General features: G+C 44.3%; 1 protein-coding gene across 1 annotated transcript; it reads right to left on the bottom strand.

Moving 5' to 3' along the window:
• Nucleotides 1-22,849: 22,849 nt before the first annotated feature.
• Nucleotides 22,850-24,047, bottom strand: LOC136472442 (uncharacterized). Its single transcript, XM_066470149.1, has one exon. The coding sequence runs from the start codon at nucleotides 23,922-23,924 to the stop codon at nucleotides 23,475-23,477; it is 450 nt and encodes a 149-aa protein (XP_066326246.1). The 5' UTR covers nucleotides 23,925-24,047; the 3' UTR covers nucleotides 22,850-23,474.
• Between the last annotated feature and the right edge of the window lie 594 nt (nucleotides 24,048-24,641).

Raw genomic sequence — 24,641 nt, 5'->3', positions numbered from 1 at the left:
GATCCTATCATACTAGTAAGACTCATAGGATAAGGATATATATATGCAAGTGGGTTTCATTCAACTCCTTAAACTTAATGCACAAGCATAAAATAAAGTGTAGAATAATAGGGGTTATGCACCGGGGCTTGCCTAGGTAAAATATAACTAAGTTAGCTTTTCATCATGGTGGCATGATCATCAAGTCACCATTTGCTTCTGCTACTTCGGTCAACTTCATGATCCATCGTTGTTCCTATTACGATATATGTGGATGAAACACAGAAACGTAAATGATCATGGCAATCGCAACTCTAAAATACGATTACGCTACTAAACTAATGAGCTGGCTCTAGCGACTAATGCACACGGCTATGTATGCATGTTGATGGGCGAGGCATTACTTCCCAATAAGTATTTTAGCTACAAAATCCCCAGATATATCCTTAATTCATTTTATTGATTTAATATATTTTTAAACCAGGGCTTAATAGGTATTCTAGCAAACTAATTATTCTAGAGCTGCAAAAATTACAGAAAGCACATAATAATATTGTGAAGCTACCGTAAAAATTTCAAAGCTAACACTATCATTATTTTACCACAAAAATTCCTACAAGTTCATACTTTAATAATTTTAGAGCATGTTAAAACATTTTAAGCATCTGTGAAATATTTTAGAACCACGTGAACCAAGTATACTAGTAGGTAGACCATGATTTTAGAAGCTTAACAAAATTGGTTTTACAATTTTTGGTCCACTGCACAAATTTATATTGAATTTACAATTTGCCTTAGAAACTAAATTAGAAAATGCCTAGAAAAGAAAAAGAGGTCGGCAGCAACCATATCGGCCCCAGCGGCCCACACGAACGTGGCATGCGCGACAGCTGGCCCAGCAATGGCCCAAGGCGGGGGAGCCCGCGCCCACGTTGCACTTTTTGTAAAATAGCCCCTAGCCTACCTAAATATTATGCGGCACCTCCGAGTACTATTGCACCAGAGAAAGCCTTTGTAGAGAGCACCCCAACAAACCTATCTTCGTAACAAGCTAGAGCTTGACACCCCCCCCCCGCGCACACAGCGGCGCGGCTCCGACCGTCGTAGCGTGCCCTCGTCGGCCATCAGAGCGAAGCACCCGCCCTACGAGCAAGCCTACGAGCACCGTGGGGCCAAGACAAAACCTAGAGCGGTGAATTGAAGCTTAACGATGACCCCCAGTGTGCTGCCCACACAGGTGGGCAAACCTCCACGACGGCGCACCTTCTCTGACGAACTAGGGCTACAATGAGTATAACGGACCGGGCAAGAGAAACAGGAGCTTACCCCGAGGCTAGCTACGGTGATGGAAAAGATGGGGAAGTGACGAGGTGACCGGGCCACGTGCGCCCACACCACGCAGTGGCGCTCCGGGCACGACATCAATGCGTCAGCCCATCACCGGTGAAGGTTCTAGCCAAGCTAAGGCGTGCACTAGATAGAGGGGTCAATGGTGAGTTTGTATGGCCATCAAATGAACTACAGTGGTGAGAAGAGACTCACCGTAAACCAAACCAAGACACGATGGTGAAATGGATCGGCGGTGAGCAAAACTCGAAATTGGCCGACAATAAAGCTTGGCTATGCCCTAGTGCGGGACGGGCTATTAGCTAGCTTCCACACCTAGCTACTGGGGCATTGAATCGAGGTGCGGTGCCCCATGGAGCATGAATTTAACTCATGGAGCGGTGTAGTTCCATCAGCGGCTATGGCAGGCAGGCAGCAACACGATAGGACAGCAAAGACAGGCAACGGCTCGGTAGTAGGTGGATTGAGTGGTCGAGACGGGTGCCACGTCAGCTAAAGCTATGGCTCTTGGCTAGTAGTAGTCATCGGCCTCACGCATGGCAGCGCACGTGCAGTGGCACCACAGTGCAGCAGCACGACCTGGCTTGCATGGCTCAGGCATGGACACTACACAACACCGAGAGCGGCAGCAACAGCGACATCCCGCGGCGCGGCGTGCAGCTAGAGCCAGCGAGGGAGGCCAGCGGAGCAGCGGCCATGGCCAGGAGCGGCTAGCCCACGATGACATTCTCGCGTGGTGACCGGGGTAGTCAAGCCGAGAGCCTGGAGCGGCATCTTGCATGCTTCTTAAAGCAGCCCAAAGTTCACTTACTAGCTCGACAAAAATCCACCAATTCCACGAAACCTATATTGGCACTATCGACTTGCTAACGAAGCAATTGTCGTCACCACTGGATGCCCCGAGAGGAAGTTGGAGAGGCACCAAGGTAGGTTTGTCGCGCCGAATGACAGTTCACGAACAGAGCGGCAACGACATAGCTAAAACGCGTTCTGACGTAGTTCGGACACTACTTGCGTGAACATTGCAACTCAAACACAACCACAACCTTCACCACGCTCAAGTTCACACCTTGATGCACCCAATCGTGCAAAAACATAGGTGTGTCACTTAACCAATTTTGTTGAAATTTAGATGCCAAAAAACGACATTGTCTATCATTTCCGATTTAGAAAAGTTAAGAGATCAGTTTGATCTACAACTTTTAACACTTTAGCCGTAATTTTCAAAGGGTCTAAACCTTGTTAATTTTAACTAACTAACATACCATGACCTAGTCCATATTTCATACTAACTCGTAGGAACAAAATATTAAAGCACTATTTAAGTATGTTCCACTATATAATTCACCAAAGATAACACTTTAAACATAATCATTTGTTTGTCGAGTTAACCATGAAGAGTGGATTTAATTCAATTCAGTTTCTGAGCTTCCCAAAAATACTAGCTGGCATTATTATTCTCCAAGATTTAAAATTGCATGCCCAGTTACGTAATTTGCCCTCAAATCTTTATTTCCACACTATACTCCAGTTATAATTGGTCGTTGTTCATAGAAATTGTTTTCATGCCAACAATTAACAAAACTCATTCTATTCTTTTTGTTAGGTGTTTTCATCACCCCCTCTTTACGCTAAATAAATGAACTCACTATATTATTAGATCTATCTCTTAGGCCATAATCTCGGTGCTTAGCGAGCTCGTAACACTAGAGGTGTTACATCTCAAAGCCAAGGATCTCTATCTCGATCTCAAGGTTTATCTCTTATCTCATGAGTTTTGGTTTAATCCCTAAGCCTTAAGCCACACTTAGTGAAACTAGCTTACAACCTAGCCATAGTGAGCCTAGTAATCCACCTAAACTACCATAGGAATGTTTAGCACATGCAAGATGCACGACTCTACAAATCTAAGCTTGAAGCCTAGGATTTCCCAAGAGCATAGGTTCTGTCATCCGTGTGACGGAATGTCCATCAACCCAACGGAGTGTCTGTTAGCCCTTAGGAAACCACCAAGGAATCTTATTTTCTGTCAGCTTAGCACAACAGAGCATCCACAGAATTGCGCGGAGTGTCCGCCGACCCAAGCAGGGAGCCATGTAAGTACCATAGAGTACCCAATAGCACCACAGAGCATCTGTCACTCACAGCGGAGCATCCATTGAATTATAGGGATAAGTACCTAGCAACCCGAGAGTACCCAGTTCATATCGGAGCGTCCGTCGATTGAACGAACTATCCGATGTGGACAGAGAACTCTAGATAAGCCTAAGTCCCAAACCTATCGGAGTCTCCGTTAACTCCATGGATAGTTCGTCGATCAGTACAGAGCAAGACCAGAGACAACCCATCTCGGTATCCAACACAACAGAATGTCCGTCGGTAGGACAGAGTGTTCTCTAGTCACTGGAAGACTGAGCCCACTTAAGCAACCTACCTGAGTAATCAACCTACAACCAAGAGAGCTTAGTCATGCCCAATGCAGTAGTAGAGCCACAGTTAGATGACTCTCCCTAAGTTCTAAAGTAGTAACCTAATCCTATCCACCCATGTTCCTCCTCACTGTTTCGATCATCGATGAGTCTCTTAGTCGATCTCTTGTATTCTTTCAGGACTGTCTCATGTAAGGAACGTGCGTAAGTCTTCATCGTCGACTCCTAAATGTCTAAACGGCAACACCATCAGGTAGGCACCCCACTATTATGAACCCTACTTTGGATACTTATCAAGTTACATTATGAGTCATGCATTACATGTAGTCTTGGATAATGATCACCTTCACACTACACCTAGAGTAGCTCAATAATCTGCTAGAAGCCTCTAGCCTAAACAATGGGAAGGGAAACGCTTAATGCTTATTGCTTAGTTGCTTGGGCAATGGTAGAAGTCGAGCATGAGAAGGGAACTCATACTCACGCGTGTAGGATGCTACACCTGGATAATTAACTACTAAAACCAATGAGGGTACAACTTGACTTACCTAATGAATCTGGCTAAGGACTAATATTCCTAATATGATAATCCTGATGATAACTTGGATATCTTGCTCATGTGAGGGGTAGGTCATCGTGAGTGTGGGATGTCAGATGACATAGCTCGTGGAGTAGTAAGGACCGTGTATTGGGATACATAAGTCCAAGTAACCATCCATACAGACCACATGTCGTGGATGGGGTCGACAAGCTGAGTAACTAGTTGCGACCTGTTTGTCTGTGAAACTGGCAAGGGGGTGGCTTCGGTCGAGAATGTCTAGGACATTGACTGGGAACCTAGTCGAACCTTTTGTCGGACATTCGGGTTAGATTAGGGAAATGTTGGAGACGTGAGGCAACCCTTATCACTGGTGCATGAGATATGGAGGTTCATCCCGTTTCTCTGTGTGGGTACAGTTGTACACCTCTACAGAGTCTTGAAAGCATGGAGTCCCTTGGGACAAAACTGTTCGCTTGTTCTTTCTTTCTATACCCATGGTAGAATGGAAGATGGTTTATGAGCACCTTGCTATGATGATAAATATCTTTACTTCTAATGTTGAGCATAGATGTCATAATCTTAACGAACATCATTGCTTTCCGCACTTATACAAATGTCTGATAATTACCCTATGCATCCACCAAATATTATGTGTTGGAATTAAGTCCTGCGAGTACGCAATGTACTCATGGTGCAGCCGTTAAGTTGTTTTGCAGGAAAGATGTAGATCGATGTGAGTCGAGTCTCCATCGCCGCTGCCTAGTAGCGTCGGGGAGGGGTGACCCTGAGCATGCTACAAGTTAACTCCGTAGTTTGTTCGAGTGACTTTGAGTGATCAACTCTAGAATGGATTCTAGATCTCACCTAATGGTTGGTTTAGACCATGTAACTTATGTAAACTTTCTCTTGTAATTTATCCAATATAATCTGTTTGAGCATTATTCATTAGCATGTGCTGGTTTGGTATGTGAACCGTTGTATGCCACTCAACCTGATCCTGAAGAGGAGTTGCTTAGTGCGCTCCTGGGGGCCTCGAAGTGTGAATTCGACAACCCTCGTTGGCTTTGATGTCGATTCCTGACAGGATGGATGTCGGTGACCGACAGACGCCGTCCTTGACCTCACCCCCGCCCCTACCGTGGCATGGTAGGGTTTCATCGGAGCTTTGCCGCCATGGCCCCGAGCCCCTTCCTTCTAAGCCCGCCAGAGTTGGAGACGAGGGAGGGAGAGAACTGCCGGAACCCTAACAATGACAAACTTGAGCTTGGGTCGGAGCGCGGGTGCGGGCGTGGGCGCGGGCATCGATGAGAGGAAGACGGCCGTGGACAGGAAAGGAACGGGAGAGGAAGGGAGTGGGGGAGAGGAAAGGAGCGTTTAGACAGAGACTCGGGTCTGAAAACCCGATGATTTCTGAAACTGAGTACATAGTACGGGCTAGAAGATAATAACCCTTACGCCCGCAGGATGAAGAAACCCTTACTTGAGAACATACTTCATCCATTCTGGCCCGCAGGATCACTTCTCATGGGTCGATTTCAGACCATGGGCTTGGAGATATTATTTTGCGCGCGTACCAGCTGGTGGAGAGGAGGCACCGGCCACTGCATTTGCCACGTACTACCACTTGAGAAGATACACACTTCATTCGAAAATAATCGTATTTCCGAGTATGCAGCTGAAACTTAGAGCTTGTTTGTATGCACGTATCCACCTCTATCTATGGCTATGTTCGGCTGATAGAAAAGCCGGCTGAAGCTGTTTTGTTGTGAGAGAAAAATATTGTAGATTCTAGCTGATAAGCCGTCTGATACAAATGTTGGAGTGATTAATGAAGAAATTTGTTAAGTTTTCACTTTAATTAATTCACCTCAATATATATGTATTAAGGCCTCGTTTGGTTGGCCGTGTTTGGGCGTGGAACAGGCCTCAAACCCACCCAATCCCGTTTGTCCTCTATCGTCGCTTCGGATGGATATGGCAAGGAGATCTCCCGTGGTTTTAAGATGTGGATCGGGTGGGTGGGATGGTTTAACCCAATCCACGTGTGGGTTAGGAGACAGGTGTATGAAACACACGCGTAGTCAAAAGAAGTCTAGGTCTTGTTTGGATGCATGTGTATCTAATTCAATCTATATGTGTTAGAGTGGATTAGAATGAAACTTAATTTAACTCCACTCTAATCCACTCAACAAATGTGGATTGAGATAAATATATGCGCATCTAAACAAGACCTAAAGTGGATACGCGTGTATCAAATAATCCCTTATCCGTGTACAACTTATCAAGGTGATTTTGGGACGGAGGCAGCAAGGACTGATCGAGATTGAACATCTCCTTTTTTTTTGGTAGCTTGATCTAGAATCACCATGTTTAGCGGAGACAGGGCAAGTCATTTTTCAAATCCACTTTGGTAGGCGACGTTTCTGTCGAATAGCGAGGCGCTTGTGGTGACTTTGTCAATTTTGACTCTCGAGATATGTCAGCATAGTCTTTCAGGGATGCTCATAAGGGTAAGGTTTGCGTACGTGTATTTATAGGGGTGAGTGCGTGCATATTAAGCGCTTGCGTCTGAAATTGTGTAATTTGCACACAAAAAAACTCAAAATGAAAATTCTAGATGAAGCAAAGCAAGTAGAACTTGCGGAGCAACCGGCGAATGCCAATAATCATCGGCAGCCTGGGTGCAACACGTGAGGACCGGATCGAGACCGAGGCACGAGCCCGTGAGGCCGTGAGGGTACGGTTCCCCGCCGATTGAGTGGGCTGGACCTGGATTTAAGTAGTAAATCTTGAAGGCCCAGCGCGTAGGCGTAGCCATTGGCTCAAAGCCCGTTAAGTCCAACTGGGCTGTTGCTTCTTTTTTTGTTTGCATCTTTTTAGTGACAGCGAATTTGGATTCGAAATTTCGCATCTATATTTTGCCGTTCTCTCCACGTAGGAAAAAAAGTGTCAGCTAGGTCGCTCAGAGTCCCTTGTTCGGGCGGGATGCCTGCCTCCGGAGACAGAGGTACACCGTGCACGGACGTCAAAGGTATTTGCTTGAATTGAATAATTTGCCTACGGCTTGTTAGAATCTATACCTCTACCTATACCTAATAATAAAAAAATAAAATTTCTTTTCACCTATTTTTATGGTCCGTCTCTCCCTATGTACCAGACAATAGAGAGTTTCTTCCGTTTTTTATCTATATCTATATTTTTTTTGGCCAGCCTTTTCCTAACTACTTATAAGGATGGTGGAATTTGGATAAAAAAACACTTCCGAAACCAACATGAAATCGAGCACAAGACGGGTAGGAAGAAAAGAAAATTAAGGCTGGCACAACCAAGCAAACCGAACAGAACACAAACGTGAATAAAAAAACAACTGACGCGCTATATAGAAGATGGAAAGTTGGAAAAGAAATTGGACACGTTCATTAATTAATTAATGGACAAAAAACAAATAAAGAAAAGTGGAAAAGCGCTACGGACGGAGATCCGGCCTAGAGTCCTAGACATTTTTTTGTCCGTGTAATAATCACAGGAGGTTTCTTGGTTCATTAAGAGCAGGTATTTTTTGCCCATATATATAAATCTTTCTAAGCCAAAATCTTGTGCCATCGATCGATCGCTTCCAGTTTTTAAGAAGAGCCTTTATTTATGTTCTACCCAATTTGATCGGTGCTGGGGCGATGTCGCCGTTCTCGACGAGCTTTTTTTACGTGCCCCTACACGGTGCCGATGCCGATGCCTATGCCAATGGCCTACGCCGCACGTCGTCTCCATAGATCTCTGTGTCCACCGTCGCCGCAACGACGGTCGGCACCAGGCACCACGTGTTCAATGTCGAGGGTTACTCGCGGCTCAAGACGACGCATAACGGCAAGAACACCATCTACATAGAGTCCTGTGCGACCAAGGCAGGAGGGTACTTCTGTAGGCTCCGCCGGGACCGTCGTCCACATCAAGTTCGACCTTTCTCCGGCGCATCATCACCAGGGCATCACGTTGGTTTTTTTTATTTTTTATTTTGAAAGCACGGGAGGGGCCTTAGCCCCTACAGGAAATTTATTGAACTTTAAAATGGGAGAGCACAGTACAATAACTTATAGGAAACAAAAAAAAAAAGAGGGCATCACGCTGGTACGGCGACTGTCATCATAGTACGGTGTCTCGGGCACCTGAGGAAGTCCGTGATTCATCGAGCAGTCCAGTTTGTATCCTTAAGGACCACTGCTTCGCCGTTCAATGCACGGCCACCATCGTCGAGGAGACACCGTATGTGAAGGATCGTGAAGGCACAGGACGTGCAGAGGCTGGGGTTGCTCTGCAAGTGCCACGCGAGGACCAGTGCAGACGCCACCAACGCGATGCCTACAGAGACGCTTTGGGAAGAGTTTGCTAGGATATGTTGTCCATCTTTTGGATAATTTGTGTTTGTTGTCATATATAACTTTTGTTTTGGGTTCGTGTACGATGGGAGAGAGAAAAACGTTATGCGTTTACCAAAAGTCTTTATGTCTCGCTTGCATCCATGTCTATCAAATATTAAAGCATAATTTCTTATCCATTCGTCCTAGCTAGAGGTGAGGGTACGGACATTAGAATCCTTATAATGCACTGATCTAACCCACCGTCGACAAGATATGACTAACCTCCAGCCCTCATCTAAACTTGAGTCAACAAACATATTGACCACGCATGGGCACCGAGGATGAAGAAGGCTTATTTTTAATAGAATTCCGATATATATGGATTTATTTTTCCCCTGTTGTAACGCACGGTCATATTTACTAGTTAAATACAAATATTTAAGTAGTTTGATTTGATTTGATGACTGCACGGATCTTTTTGGATCCTACACGGATCTTTGGGCGGGCTAGCTGGAGAGGGACCCAAATCGAACCTTTTCCCTTTCTGTGATGTCACCGTCGACGCATGACTTGGTGCTTATAACTAGCTAGCTTAAGCGGCTGCGTGTTTAGTTCCTAAAATTTTACAAAATTTTTTAAGATTCCCCGTCACATCGAATCTTTGGACGCATGCATGAAACATTAAATATAAATAAAAAATAAAACTAATTACACAGTTTAGACGAAATTCACGAGACGAATCTTTTAAGCTTAATTAGACTATGATTGGACACTAATTGTCAAATAATAACGAAAGTGCTACAGTACCATTTCGCCAAAAATTTCGCCAACTAAACAAGGCCCTAGCTTACATAGTTATATCGCATTCACAATTTCACATCGATTGCGAGCGACGATAGAGAGAGACAGATCGAGAGGGAGAGTTGCCGAGCCGGAACGAAGGAAGAGGGACGCATGCAATGGCAGCGTCGCCGTCGTCCAAAGACTCTAGCTGGAGAGGGACCCAAATCGAACCTTTTCCCTTTCTGTGATGTCACCGTCGACGCATGACTTGGTGCTTATAACTAGCTAGCTTAAGTGGCTACCTAGCTTACATAGTTATATCGCATTCACAATTTCACATCGATTGCGAGCGACGATAGAGAGAGACAGATCGAGAGGGAGAGTTGTCGGGCCGGAACGAAGGAAGAGGGACGCATGCAATGGCGGCGGCGCCGTCGTCCAAAGACTCCAAGCAAAATGCAATTACTCCATGTTCAGGCGAGTCTAGTCTGGTCTCGCCTCGTCCAGATGAGACCGGCACGGGGGTTTCCATGCCCAAATGATCCTTCCCGAGACGGCTTAGCGGCTGTACATGTGTCATGAGATCGCCGGGGGTCTGCCTAATAATAATCCACCTCACCTCACATCAAATTAAAAGAGATAATTAGATGAACAAGACACAAACTCAAGCTAATAAGCACCGTACACACGGGCAGCTTCCTTCCTTCATTCCTTCCATCCTTGCGACGGTTTGTTTCGAACCTTAGGATTATTGTTTGTTGAACTAATCCTATATATTAGCAGGTTGGAGATCCATGGATTATAGAATTCTTGGAATCTACTGTATTCCATACTAATCTGAGGTTTTTTTTACAGAGATCAATTTTCTTAAAGAGTCAAAGCCTCTCAAATTTGATCAAATTTATATAATAAAATAATGCATTTATAATACTAAATAAGTGTAATTAGATTATTCATAGTATACCTAGTTGTTTGATGTCAAAAATCTTTATAATTCTCTCTCTATAATTTTAGTCAAATTTAGGTATGGAGAGTACTGTAGCATTGTTTATAAAAAAAAATCTCGCTTCTCTCTCCCCGTAAGGAGTCCTAGTCCGAACTCCAAAGTGGAAAATCGGCATAATGTGGTGTATATACATAGTGCATGTCTATACGTCGCGGCACAACGGTCGGCGCTTTTCCCTTCCACGTATCGTTCTGCTGCCTCAACAAGTCGTCAAGAATCGTATATTCATGCAGTTCGTTCAAAGCTGGTTGGCTATCATCTAATAAAGCTCGGAACAAATTCAAATTAGGAAGGTTCCACCTATCTATTCTTCTTCAGCTTTATCTAGGTAGCTAATTTCCACACAGCATCATATGCAACAACGACCTGCTGCTTCTGTGTGTGTGTGTCATCCATTGGAAATTGTAATATATATAGAACGTCAGTCACCAACTAGATATAGCGACCAGTATATAAATGCGACGTTGAAATTCTTCTGCCTTAGCCACAGAACTAACAACTAGCTGACTAATTTTTAGTCCTTAAATATCTAAATAGACGAACTAATTGTTGGTTCACTAGTTATGGATTAGTTGTTAGTTCACTAGTCCACTTATAAGAGCTAACAAGACTACTTGTTAGTCCATGGGATCCAAACAGGCCTGTTGACAACCAAAAGTGGCCAAAGCATATAATGGACTCCGCTATCATGTTTCTATTGTAGAGACGGTCAGCAAACATATTTGGATCATCCCATTTGAAGCCTGGACGAAGAAATGGCGTTTCGGAGGTGCTGGACCTGCTGGAACTGGCCAGGCCGGTTCCCAAACCAGACAGGCCGGTTTGTACAAGTTGTTCAAACGCAAGATTGGACTGCACCATTGCGTTCCTCTTGTCAAGCTGATCGAAAGACATATATGTTTCGCCTCATTTAGAGTCTGGATGAATTAATTACAATTTTTGAAAGATTTTCTGCACCGGACTACAGTAGAACTGGCCAGGCCGGTTGGGGAACCGGCCATGCTGGTTTGGACCAGCCAGACCGGTTTGTAGACCAGCCAGGCCGGTTTGCCTGTTCCAAACTGACTAAGACTCGTTTTGATTGGGATTTTTGATAGAAAACTTGAAGATTACGATTTGGAGTTGTTTTCTATTGGAATAAGACCACCCCCTTTATATATATATAAGAGGATCATGGCCGATTGAGGGATCCGACACTCAATCATCAAAAAATCAATCTACAAACTCCCTTTTACCCTCTTTTTCAATCCCATGATGTTCGCCCCTTAATCCAACGATCAAGGATGGCATCCTAGGCTTGCCGGCCGACCTAGGGCAACCCGGCGACGTCCTTTCCGCGACGAGGTCCCTCTCGGGCGAGAGCTTCGATAGTTCCTTTGCTAGTTTGCTTGAAAACTAGCCGGTTCTTCATCACGCAAGTACGTTGGTTATCCTTTGGTGGTTTGCTCATAAACCTATCCGTTCGTCATCACGAAAGAGTGACAACCTTGTTGTGTTCTTCGGTCCGTGGCGGCCCGGGTGTTCAAAGCCCTGCTGGTGTGTGATTCGGACCACATCCGACGTCAACACAGTTTTTGGCAACTCCGCTGGGGAAAAATTTGCTTCGGCTCTACTTTGTGGCCGAATCTTCTTGCCCTAGCCCTACTCCTCACTGATTTATCTTCTTGTGCTCGTCATTACCGTTGCATCTAGCCCAAAAGACCGATCGCATCTGGTTTTGACCCCTTGTGTTCTCGTTTGCTATTTTGCAACGTGTTGCGCTTGCTATTGGAAAATTCAGCAAGGCGGTTAAGTTCTGAATCATGGAGTACCGAGGTGTTGCATCATAAAACTACTACAATTACCCTGAGGTATAGCTTGCAAATGCATCTCATGACACCAATAATTATTTTGCAAGTTCTATAAACTCTCATGTTGATGTTGCTAGTCATAATCATACTACATATGTTGCATCAGCTAATACTTTTGTTAATCATCCTCATTATACACAACATAATTATGGATATTATGGTCAAGAGCCGATGCCGATTATAAATTCTTCGAGTTTTGATGCTTCTAGCAACATACAATATGTAAACCTTTGTTCATCGGCTATAAGTTCACAATATGTGGTTTCACCACAAGACATGCCGATGAATGAGAGAATTGGCTATGACAATGCTAATTATTTAGCCAATTACTCTTAAAATTCAGCATCATACGCCAATGCTCCTATTTATAATTCGGCTTCATATGTTACTCCCAACTTGAGCCGAATTAATGAAAATTCAGCAAGATATGCTAATGGTAGTACTCATGATTCGGCTTCAAATGTTGCTCCTAACTCGTGCCGAATCAATGAAAGGTGGGTAAATATTCATACTCATGATTCAACTCCATATGTTGCCAGTAATTCAAGTCGAATCAATAAGAATTCAGCAAGATATTCTCAATCAAACATTGATTTCAAAAGGGCAATGTTAGAGTTTGAAATAAGTCTTGAGAAGCAAAACAAAGATTTTAAAAATAAATACTTTGGGAATACTAGCAAGAGGCCGATCACATCTAAGTCATCGGCCATGAGTATGAAAAAAGAAGCTTTGCCCATTAGTACAGTTAGTAAAGTGAGAATTGATTCAGATGTAAGCAAATGTTCGGCTACCAAAGCCGAACAATACAATATCCTTTTCAAATCAATCAAATATCAAGAAACAAGTCCAACTGTAGAAAAACATAGGAAGCGCAAGAAACTACCTAGACTTAATTTTTCAGGAGCTAAAGGGAGGAAAGACGGCTGGCGGCTACGGCATTATTGATAGGCCTCAAATTATAGCCGAACAAGCTTCGGTTAATAAAGCATATCAAGATGATGAAGATGAAGCTCCTACAAGCAAGAAGAGAGGAAAGACGACTGGTGGTTTAGATGAAACCAGGCAGGCTAGTTCTGGAATCGGCCAGGCTAGTTCATCCCTTATTGTTGTTGCTGCCATATCGGCCAGGCCGGTTTCTGAACCAGCTAGGCCGATTCCCCTAGCTGAGCACACTACCAAACTGGCCAGGCCAGTTTCCGAACTGGCTAGGCTGGTTCCACTGGTTCCAGGAGCCACCGATGCATCTTTGAATGATTTGGCACCTGTTGTTGATGATTTTCTAGAGATGAAGAGCAACATCATTCAAATCAAAGACCCACACTTCTCCAACATGATCAACAAGGTACAAAATACAAATATTTTGTTCAAGTTCCAATCCAGTCATACTATTTCAATTTCTGCATCTATTGGTGATATCCTTAGAAGTAGTTGTAAAAGACCAATTAAGAATAGCATTTTATTTGTTGATGATAAAATAAATTTAGATTCTATCGGCCAACACATTGTGCCATATGGCAAGGCCGATAGTGCTAGTTTGTCAAAGCTAAGGCTTGCCAAAAGCAATTGCAAAGGTGTGGCCGAATGGATTGATATTAAATCTGATCCCTTCGTTTGCCTAGCTTTAAAGCCGGCTCCACAAAAGAATCAACTGAAGAAATCAAAGTACACCTTTGACTTTATTTTTTGTGATCATGTCTTTGATGTCTTGCTCAAAAATAATTTTATTAGAATTATTGATCACAATGCTTTGCCATCTATTCAAAACTTAGAAGAGCTTACATATTGCAAGTGGCATAACTCTTTTGATCATAATACTTATAATTGCAATATATTTCCTCGAGTGATTCAATCGGCCATTGATAAAGGGCGATTGAGATTTTCTGAAGCTTAGCAAATGGACCAATTGGATTCAATTGGTCATGATGGTAAAAAGGTTTTGAATCAGCTTACATTAGCCGATTCACTCAAAGCTCAAGGCTCAAATGCCCAAGAGAGATGTGGAGCCCTCAAGTGGAAACAAGGTTGTTGTCCAAGAATTGCAAGTTGAACATATTCCAGTGGACAACAAAGTGATCACAATTCCAGAAGAAACTAGGTGGCAGGTGAAATCTCTCCAACTAAAGCAAAGGCCGATGGATCCCACTGAGCAAGAGGAATCGGTCAAGGATCCTCCTTTGAAGCATATCTATCAAGATGGAAAGAAGAAGGATGATGCCCATAAAGGTAACAGAGGTATAGGTCATGACAAACAAAGAAGTAGAAGGCCGAAGCTTAGCTTCGAGGAACTTCTAGCTAAATACAAGAAGGAAGTAGAAGCAAATGTCACCAATCGACCAAGCAAGGTCCAATCATCAAAATTACCTCCAAAATGTAAGTCTCGAGAGTGGAATTGGCAAGGAGATAGATCTCACGTAGTAGCAACATATTCTCCTTTTGAGCAGCCAATTCCCATGTTAGATGGACCACAACCCATATATTTTCATCCTTATTCATATTGGGGCTGGTTTGATCAAGTGGCACATGTTCCACCATATTTTAGGCCACAATATGTAGAGTATGCAGTTCCTAGACATTCAGAGAGGTCATCATCTTGTAAAGACCGTTTTGATCAAAATCGGTCCGGAGCTCAGCCAAAGAAGAAAGTGGTAAAGCAAGTTTACCGTGTGAAGTATGATGGCCAAAAGGAGAAAAGTTCAGAACTGAATTCAACTATTAAAAAGCCGATTACATTGCTGAAAAATCTGGCTATTGATGGCAAAGACATGGGAAAATTATCTATTGATATTCTAGATTCCAAATCTGAACGAAAGAAGGTGAGAGTGCCAAAAATCAAGAAAGAATTGCTATTGTCCAAAATAGAAATAAAACCGATATGCTCAATCGGTTTACCAAGGTGATAAGAAAAGAAGTTACATAAGCTTAGTGCAGAGAAGCTGAAAGGAAAAGGCTTGGCATGGGTTACTAAGAAGTTAAAAGAAAAAGGCTTGGCATGGATTCCTAAAGGAAATATTCAAGTTCAGAAAGATGATGCTCAAGCAAGTGCTGCAACAAAGGCAAAGAAGAGAAGGAGATTCAAGAAATAATTGCCAAGTTAGAGGTTTGCACCAAATCATCAAAATCATTGGTCCTGGCATCATCCATACTCTTGCCTATGCCTATGTGGAATTTATCCCCTGGTATGTATGGTTATCCCTTAGCTCCTTATTTTGATCCTTGGTCTAGAACTTTATGTTATGGAGGGTTATCAAATTATTTTGCTTACCGATGATCAAGAGCTGAAATATTTATTTTGGTAATGCATACTTTTGTGGATGAATTGATATGACCGATATTTTGATATCGCCCTTAGTGTAAAAATATAGCCGATGAATGCTTGCAACCATCGTGCTATTAGTAAGACCCCCATGGAATTTACTTTGATGGCTTTTAGGCCCGAGGGCATGATATATGCATGTTGATTTACTTTATGGATATGACAATATGATTAATCGGCTTGCAAATAAGGCTAAGGTGTCGGCATAATCATTATTTCTCACAATGGTGCTATTTGAGATGTCAAGCCAATTAAAACTATATTTGCACCAACATTTGAGTCGAATGTGAAGTTTTCTTATTCGGTTTGGCCATATTGCAATCCATGGGGTATGACATGTTGAAGCCATTGGTGATTCCTTGCTAGTGGCACATCAAGTAGTTGGTGAGCTTCAATGCCTAGAAGGATCACTTATTAATGCTCATCTTGATATGTGCCTTGATATAATTGCTTCTTTTGCCGAATTTCGACTTTGGTATATTTCCAAGGCATGGGAATTTTAAGGTCAACATGTTGGCTCAACAAGCATCAGGTTATGACGTTGGTGGGCGGAATTTCCACATCAAAAGGGAGCCGATGCACTACATCGCTGCTTCTAGGTCTACCAAACTGGCCAGGCCAGTTCTAGAACCAGCTAGGCCGGTTTTATTGTATGTTGTGGCTGATGAACCGGCCAGGCCGGTTTGCCTGTAGAATTTTCCTCAAATCGGCTTAAATTGCTCCTTATTGATGCTAAAGCCAATTCAAGTGATTAGAGGGCTCCTATAGTTGCATATTTACATGATCCAAGGTTAAAGTTGACAAGAATGTTCGGCGGAGTGCTTTCAAATTTATTTTGCACAATGGTGAATTATATAGGACAACTGCTAAAGATTTGTTGATTAAATACTTGGACGATGATCAGGCTATAGTAGCTATGGGAGAAGTCCATGAAGGTGTGTCGGCCCCTCAATTTAAGAGTCCTAAGTGCATCCGTATTTGTGCTAGGATCACACACAAATACGCATAAATCACAAGAATGGTACATAGATATATAATAAAAGGTTCCAAGCTTTATTGATATCTAGAAATAAGGTCTTACAACAGTGGCCCAAAGGGGCCTGGTCATGGGCTACATATCTAGTGGAAGACTATGGCCGTGAAACATCATTATTGGTGGTCTCTAGAGCGGGATTATTATACAGCGAAGCAGTGTCTTGGCGCGTGACTGTTGTAGGGTATCCTTCAACTCCTGGTGATAGGAGTCTAACTTGTTCTTTATAATTTCTCTCTCTTGTCTTACTAGAAATAACTCCCAGTTGGTGTCACGTAACTCATCTCCAATCTCCTTTGCCATAGTAATCCATCTTGACAATTCCCGCTGCTAGTTTTCATAGAGGGAGTCAAGCACATGTAGATACTTGACAGTGGATATGGCTGTGTACTCTGGTGTCTGCGGGTTGATCTTCTCCATGGCCCGTACCTTCTCACACCACATGGGGGTGGTCTAATTAGGCACCAGGAAGAATCTGGTAGGGGTGTGCTCAATGTCTTCTTCAAAAATCTGACAGTATTCTGCAAGAGCCTGGCATGTTGCTTTCTGGCTTGTGTCCTGTAATTCTCTTCCATAGGCTATGAGGTACTGAGTCTAAAATGCTGGGCATGATGGATGTTCTGGAATTCACACACAAATCTCACACTTGGGTGCACCATCCTCGATGTACTCACGTCTATAGTACATCGGTGCCTCGGTGTAGCCAAGTCACTAGAGCATCTCCCATAGGAGCAGTGGGAATCCTTCGGCTTGCAGGCCGTCCAACTTAACCCAATTGTTAACCATTTGCTGCAAAAGTTCACCACAAGGGTTAGAAACATTTTTGCGGCGCAAATGAGGAACGACAATGAGAAAAGGTTCATTGACTTTACTAGTATTAGGTTTGGTGTCATTACTATTACTATAAAACTATCTAACGCGTTCCAATCCTAGGGCTTTGTCCTACAGTCAAGCTCGGCTCCGATACCACTCTGCCGGCCCCTCAATTTGAGAGTCCTAAGTGCATCCGTATTTGTGCCAGGATCACGCATAAATACACACAAATCACAAGAATGGTACATAGATATATAATAAAAGGTTCCAAGTTTTATTGATATCTAGAAATAAGGTCTTACAATAGTGACCCAAAGGGGCATGGTCATGGGCTACATAACTAGCAGAAGACTACGACCGTGAAACAGCATTATTGGTGGTCTCTAGAGCAGGATTATTATACAGCGAAGCGGTGTCCTATTCCGCGGGCAACTTGAGCGAGGCCGAAACCCTAGCCTCGATGTCATACTCCTACGAATGTATTTCCTCACGAGAATCCTAATCCTCATGGTATGCTTCCTCATCGAAGTCATAGTTTTCTTTCGTGTCGAGGTCTGTGTGTCAACAACGGGTGAGTACAAACGTACTCAGCAAGCCCTAACCATAGGGTGGATATAGAAGTGTAGTGGTGATTATAATTAAAGGTTGGGTCCTAGCGGAGTATTACCATTCCCACTAGTGCCCGGATTAGCATCAATTCCATTACTAGTTTCATTACACATAAAAGTAAAACTAATCATAGTATCCCATCCTAGCATTTACTCATTCCAAGGATGTGGCTATTCGAATAGGTTTAAGTAACTCTACAGAGGTGTTCAAATTTCCCCACATGATAGGTGCAATCTCATCCATGATCAGTGGATGAAATAGACCTAACAAAACCTCATACCCGAATGTACGCGACCTTAGATGTCCATATAACTCTACTATGGCTTCTCAGGGGTTGGAAACACAAATACCGAGAAGATACCTAATCCTCCCAACACGATGATACCAAATCATCACAAAAAAACATGGCTCGAACACGGCCAAGGAAATCAAGGGCTCGAACGCGGCCAAAAACCAAAAGCTTAACGTGGAAGATCACATAGCATCCACGCCAACTGGACCACGGAAGAAAACATATCCCCCGTGTCGGCTCCTGATATTTCGCTACCTACACCGGCCTCCTAGTAGAAATTATACTTCTATCTAACGGGGTGTGAGATCAAGCCTACCCATATAGACATGTGGATGTACGTAATATCTCACTAGACGAGAGGGACTATGAACCGGTCCTTATGTGACTGAGGCGAGTATCTCCCACAGGAATCCTCTCCAGGCATCCCAACCATGGTAAACTATCTCCATAGTTTACCACCACTTGCCCCATGTTGGAGTTTAGTTTCAGGTTTAACAATTTTAAGTTCCATTATTATCCCTAAACCTATTCATAGCGTGGAGCTCATAAAATAACAAGATAACCATTTATCTTAATTTAGCAATAATCATATCACGATGATCGAGCTCATATTCTAGGGTAATAATCTTATAGTCATGTTTTAGCATTTCAGTGGTTTAAAGCAAGATGGTAGGGAGGGGAGCTAGGACTTGCCTTCATCATTGTCACCTTTCGACATGGCTATGAAATTTGGATCATCGTCCTCCAGACGATTACCGTTGTCTGTCGGCGTATCGATCGAATAAGACAACCGCTAACCACAAAAGAAAAGGGCAAAAGCAAGCATAGAACAATATGGTGGTACTAGGTGCAAATGATAGGGTTGGATTTTAGATGAATTCTAGAGGTGGTTTCATGTGAAAAGGAGTTAGGGTTCAAAAGTTATATATTTTAGAAGTTTATTCTATAGCTATTTAACTAGGTAGAAATTTATGTGCATTTTTGGTGCATGAAAATATGTGCAAACTACATGATTAAATTTCCTAATACATCTAGTTTATTTACAAATTTTCTGGGAATTTTTCTAAGCTAGGAAGATGTATTTTTCGCTCTCTGTGTACAATAGCCGGGTGTACCCAGCATTTTCTAAAGCGTACCCCACGCTATGTGTGGTGTGTGTGTGTGTTAGGTGGGCCAGCCCGCCATGTCAGCAGATGACGGTGGCGTCGGCATTATGGCCCTCGGGCCCACGCGATAGAGGAAGAAAGGGGGAGGAAGGTGACAGACGGGGATGGTGGGGTGACGGCAACATCGTTCCCACCTGGCCCCACATGACAGTGAGAGAGGGGACGGGGGAGAGGAGAACGGCGATGGGCGGTGGCAGTGCCGGTGACAGAAACAGGGGAGGAGGCGCTGAGCTCGCCAGAGTGGGTTACGGCGGTGGCGTCAGCCCTCGGCGGTGACGGTTGAGTGGTGGACGGTGCTCGCGGGGTCATGCCGCAGCCGGTACGCGGGTCTCCGACGACAGCAGGTGCCCATGGCGGTGGTGGCGGCTCGCCGGAGAGGTTGCGGCGGCGCCGTGCGGTGGACTTGGCCCTAGAGGCCCTAACCTAAATAACTAACTACGTGCATGTGTGTGTGAATGAGTGGGTAGTGTAGGGAGGGTGGTGTAGTTCCCGGTCAGACCCTGGTCGATGGTGGCTGTCAGCCACGGCGGCATGGTGGCACGGTGCTCGACGGCAGCGCGACATAGAGGCCTAGACTATCAACTAGCTATAGCAAAACAAAGAGGACAAGCTCGAGGACTCATAGGTCACTCCAATCGGCCAAGGGCATAGCGGAGAAGAAGAAGAGGGGAGGTGGCGCTAATGGCGTCGATGAACTCCTGAATTGTGGGAAATCGGGGAAAGGTGGAGAGGAAGAGGGTTGAGGTGAAAGAGAGGGAGAAATGGTGGAGAAGGCGGGGCAGAGCATTGCCACCCGGGCCTATTTATAGGCCGTCTAGGTCGGTGTCCCGGTGGCGAAATATTTTCCTGGCCACTCTTATCCACCATGTCCGCTCGTGGTTGACCTCATCGAGGCACTTTGCCATAGCTGGTGCTTGCCCATGCGCATGGCGAAATGCCTTGGCGACTACTCCGGCGGCTCGGCGTGGAGACAACCATGGCATCGGCGTTGACGAGCTCATAGTGAGGGAGGAGAGGGGTGAGGAGGAGAAAAGAGGGCGCCATGGGGTCCTGTGGTCGCATCGTGTTGCCGTTTACCTCCGCTAGCACGGGGGTGGCGCTGGCGAAGCATTGACGCGCGGTGCTGTGCCACGTACGGCTGCCGACTTCGAAGGTGGACGACGAAGCTGACACACGGGGCAAGGGGCGTCAGCGAGAAGGAAAGGGGAAAGGGAGGGCGCGGGCACGCGTTGGGCCAGAGTTGGGCCGCTGTGGCTGCGGCGCTGGATAGGCCGGTTCGCGCTGGAGAATGGAAGAAGAGAGGGGAGGGAATGGGCTGCTGCTATGGGCCGAAAGGGAGGAAGGGGAGAGATTGAGCCCAAGTGGCTTCTCTTATTTTCCTTTCTCTTTTCTATTTCCCAGATTATATATATGCATATGTTTATATGACTTAAATTCAAATTTGAATGCATGGGTAGGCAAAAGTGTACCACCATAAGTTCAACAAGTTAAGCAAACATTCACACACAAAGTTTCACACATCAAGTTTTGTTTTCCTATGCTACTTTATTTTGTAAATATTACCTATGTTGGTTATATATTCTAGTTCCTATGCAAAGTTTTAAAAAGTTCAAATTTTTAGTGATTTTTAAACTAGGTCAATTTTTTAGGGTGTTACAAGGTGTTTGTTGTACACATCAATCACCTCCGAAGATGAAGTAGCGTTCGGAAATTCATACATGCCGGAGACGTTGCAAGGTGAATGTCTCCCTAGAGCGATTAATGGAAGATATTTGAAGAAATATTTTCCAAGAGCCTAGCAAGAAGCTTGAGGGATGTCCAGGCAATGGCCGATACATGTATCGCCCCTAGAACAAATATGACCGATCTATACATCGTCCTTAGTTGCTAGATAGCCGATGAGTTAGACATCGTTGCTAGTTAGTTTCTTTGTTTTTAGGTTCATCTAAAGCTTCACCTAAAAACAGGGGGCATATGTTGACAATCAAAAGTGGCCAAAGCATACAATGGACTCTGCAATCATGTTTCTATTATAGAGATGGTCAGCAAACATATTTGGATCATCCCATTTGAAGCCTGGACGAAAAAACGGCGTTTCGAAAGTGCTGGCCCTGTTGGAACAGGCCAAGCCGGTTCCCAAACCAGCGACAAGTTGTTCAAATGCAAGATTGGACTGCACCATTGCGTTCCTCTCGCCGAGCAGATCAAAAAGCATATATGGTTCGTCTTATTTGGAGTCCGGATGAATTAATTATAATTTTTGGAAAATTTTCTGCACTAGAACCGGCTAGGCCGGTTTTGGAACCGGCCAGGCCGGTTTGAACCAGCCAGGCTGGTTTGCCTACACCTATGGCTGCCCAGGCCCCGTGAAAACCGGCCTAGCTGGTTTGGGAACCGCCTAGGCTGGTTTGCCTGTTTCAAACCAACTAAGACTCATTTTGATTGGGATTTGGACGGGTTTTTTTGATAAGAAAGTTGAAGATTACGATTTGGAATTGTTTTCTATTGGGATAAGACCACCCCATTCTATATATACGAGAGGATCACGGCCGATTAAAGGATCTAACACTCAATCATCAAAATTAATCTACAAACTCCCTTTTACCTCTTTTCCAACCCCATGCTATTCATCTCTTGATTCGACGACCAAGGATAGCGTCCTAGGCTTGTCGGCCGACCTAGGACAACCCGACGACGTCCTTGCCCCGACGGGGTCCCTCCCAGATGAGAGCTTCGACGGTTCCTTTGCTAGTTTGCTTGGAAACTAGCCAGTTCTTCGTCACACAAAAACGTTGATTATCCTTTGGTGGTTTGCTCGTAAACCTATCCGTTTGTCATCACGAAAGAATGGCATCCTTGCTGCGTTCTTCGGTCTATGGCGGCCCGGGCGTCCAATGCCCTACTGGTGTATGATTTGGACCACATCCGACATCAACAAGGCCCTAAATTAATAAGCTGGCTATTAATTATTGAAGAGGGAAATGTGTCTGATGATGTTTTATTTGTTTTATGTGATATATATTTATTTATTTCAACAAAGACATATAATGTCACCACCAGAGAATCTCATATGTCTTTTGCAAATAATAATAATAATAATAATAATAATAATAATAATAATAATAATAATAATAATAATAATAATAATAATAATAATAATAATAATAATAATAATAATAATAATAATAATAATAATAAAATAAAAATAAAAATAAAAATAAATAAATAAATAACTAAATTTACAAATTAAAGCCCAGTCAGTAAATAATATCCACTCAACCTAGTCATATTTCCATTACTGGATAATACTTGTGCAGTCAATAACTCGGGTATTCTATACTAGGAAAATTTACAAACAACTATGCAGCATGTAATTTAAATCATGAGGAAAATAACAACGATGCCATGAACTCCACCAATCAGTCCTATGAAGAACTGTCATGTGTGATTAACACATGATGTCACCTTTAATTTCCCAAGACGACCCCAAGTGCGTCAAGGTTAGGGTCAGGATTGGGAGGTGGCGAGTTTTCGATTCGTTATGGTATGGTGAGGGATTAGTCACCGGAGATGGAGAGGAGGATATGACTATCGGGGCGGGCCTATCACGCCATGGAGATGAGCTCGTAGAAGGTGTAATGTTTTGGAGAAGGCGAGGAAGAAGAAACATTTAACATTTGTACTACACTAAGGAGTGCCGTCGTTTTGGACGATCAACAATCACAAAATTGTTGTGGTTGTTGTTTACATTCTTTATTAGATGTTTTTTACCCCCAATTAAAGTACACATCTCTACATCAGGATCTCATCGTCATCTATCTCTGTAGTCTGTGCATATCATATATTTCCAGTCGGAAATTCAAGAAATGCATCGATCACACACCCTCGCCTGCCCAAATGAAACTAATTAAAGAATATATACACATCAGATGTTTTTGATAACGCACGTACGCGCTAGTTACTTGTCGACGACCACGGCGACCAACGGCGGCGCACCTGCGCATCCGGATGGGCCTTTACCTGGCGTCGCCGGCGCGCGCGAGTTGGAGCTGAAGCGGAGCGCGAGGCAGACGACAGGCGGGGTGCCGGCGAGGACGAGGCCGAGCGGCACCATCCAGAGCTGCGCGTAGGACGGGTGGAACGCGACGGCCCACCACGCCAGCAGCGCCGCGCCGGCCATGGCGGCCGCGGCGAGGCACACGTCGACGGCGGCGGATTCGGCCGCGACGACCGCCGTGGCTGCCTCGCGTCGGCATGCCGCCGCCACCGGTCGGTCCCCTTGGCGGCGGTAGACCTTGACCACCAACGACGCGCCGTCCTTGACGGCCGCCGGCAGTGGCGCCGTCGCCGCCGCCGCTGGCGCTTTCTTGCTACCGCTCGGGTGGTAGTGCTGGTGCATCGTCTGCATCGGGAGCACCACGTGGATCAGATCACGACGTGTGATCCATTGAGCTCTTATTAATAAATATAGGCAGGCAGGAAGCCAGCAGGAAGGTGCATGCGCGCGAGCGAGGTGGGGCGAAGGCGAACTGAGGAAGGCGGCCAACGACGTACGCTAGAGCGCGTCCACTTCTTGCCTACGTGCATTTGACGTTCATTGATCAGCCAGGTAGTCAGATCCGAACAGTGAATACTGAATGAAAAGCAGCAGCTAGCCGGCCGCTGCATCACCTGGGACTTGCATTATGCAGTGGAGGCGTTTTTTTATATATATATTCTATATATACAATTTACTATACGCTCATAGTTCAACGGTACTTTTGAGCAAAAGAATATTGTTTTTCTCTCACAACAAATCAACATAAGCAGCAGCATCAGTCTGTGAGAGGAAAACACTTTTCTTTCGCTGAAAAGTACTGTTGAAGTTGTGCTGAAGAACGGGACGACAGTTTACTACGTACTCACATGGCCCACCTGGCCACCTTAAACCCCTAACGGATGCATCATTTGGTTTGAGCCTTGTGAAACACCTCTTTAGTATCTGTGCAACAATCTCAATATACCCTAGCTCTTTAAAACGATATGTCTAGGATTTTATACATGGTTCACACAAGTTTGTCTGAGTTGAAACCAAACATGACATGCTCTCTACATGTATCAACCTTTTTCTGTGTGTGTATCAACT

This window comes from Miscanthus floridulus, chromosome 8 (genome assembly GCF_019320115.1).
Source record: "Miscanthus floridulus cultivar M001 chromosome 8, ASM1932011v1, whole genome shotgun sequence".
Taxonomy (NCBI): domain Eukaryota; kingdom Viridiplantae; phylum Streptophyta; class Magnoliopsida; order Poales; family Poaceae; genus Miscanthus; species Miscanthus floridulus.
The sequence above is the reverse complement of the archived record's forward strand: the minus strand, read 5'-3'. Positions and strand labels throughout refer to the sequence as shown.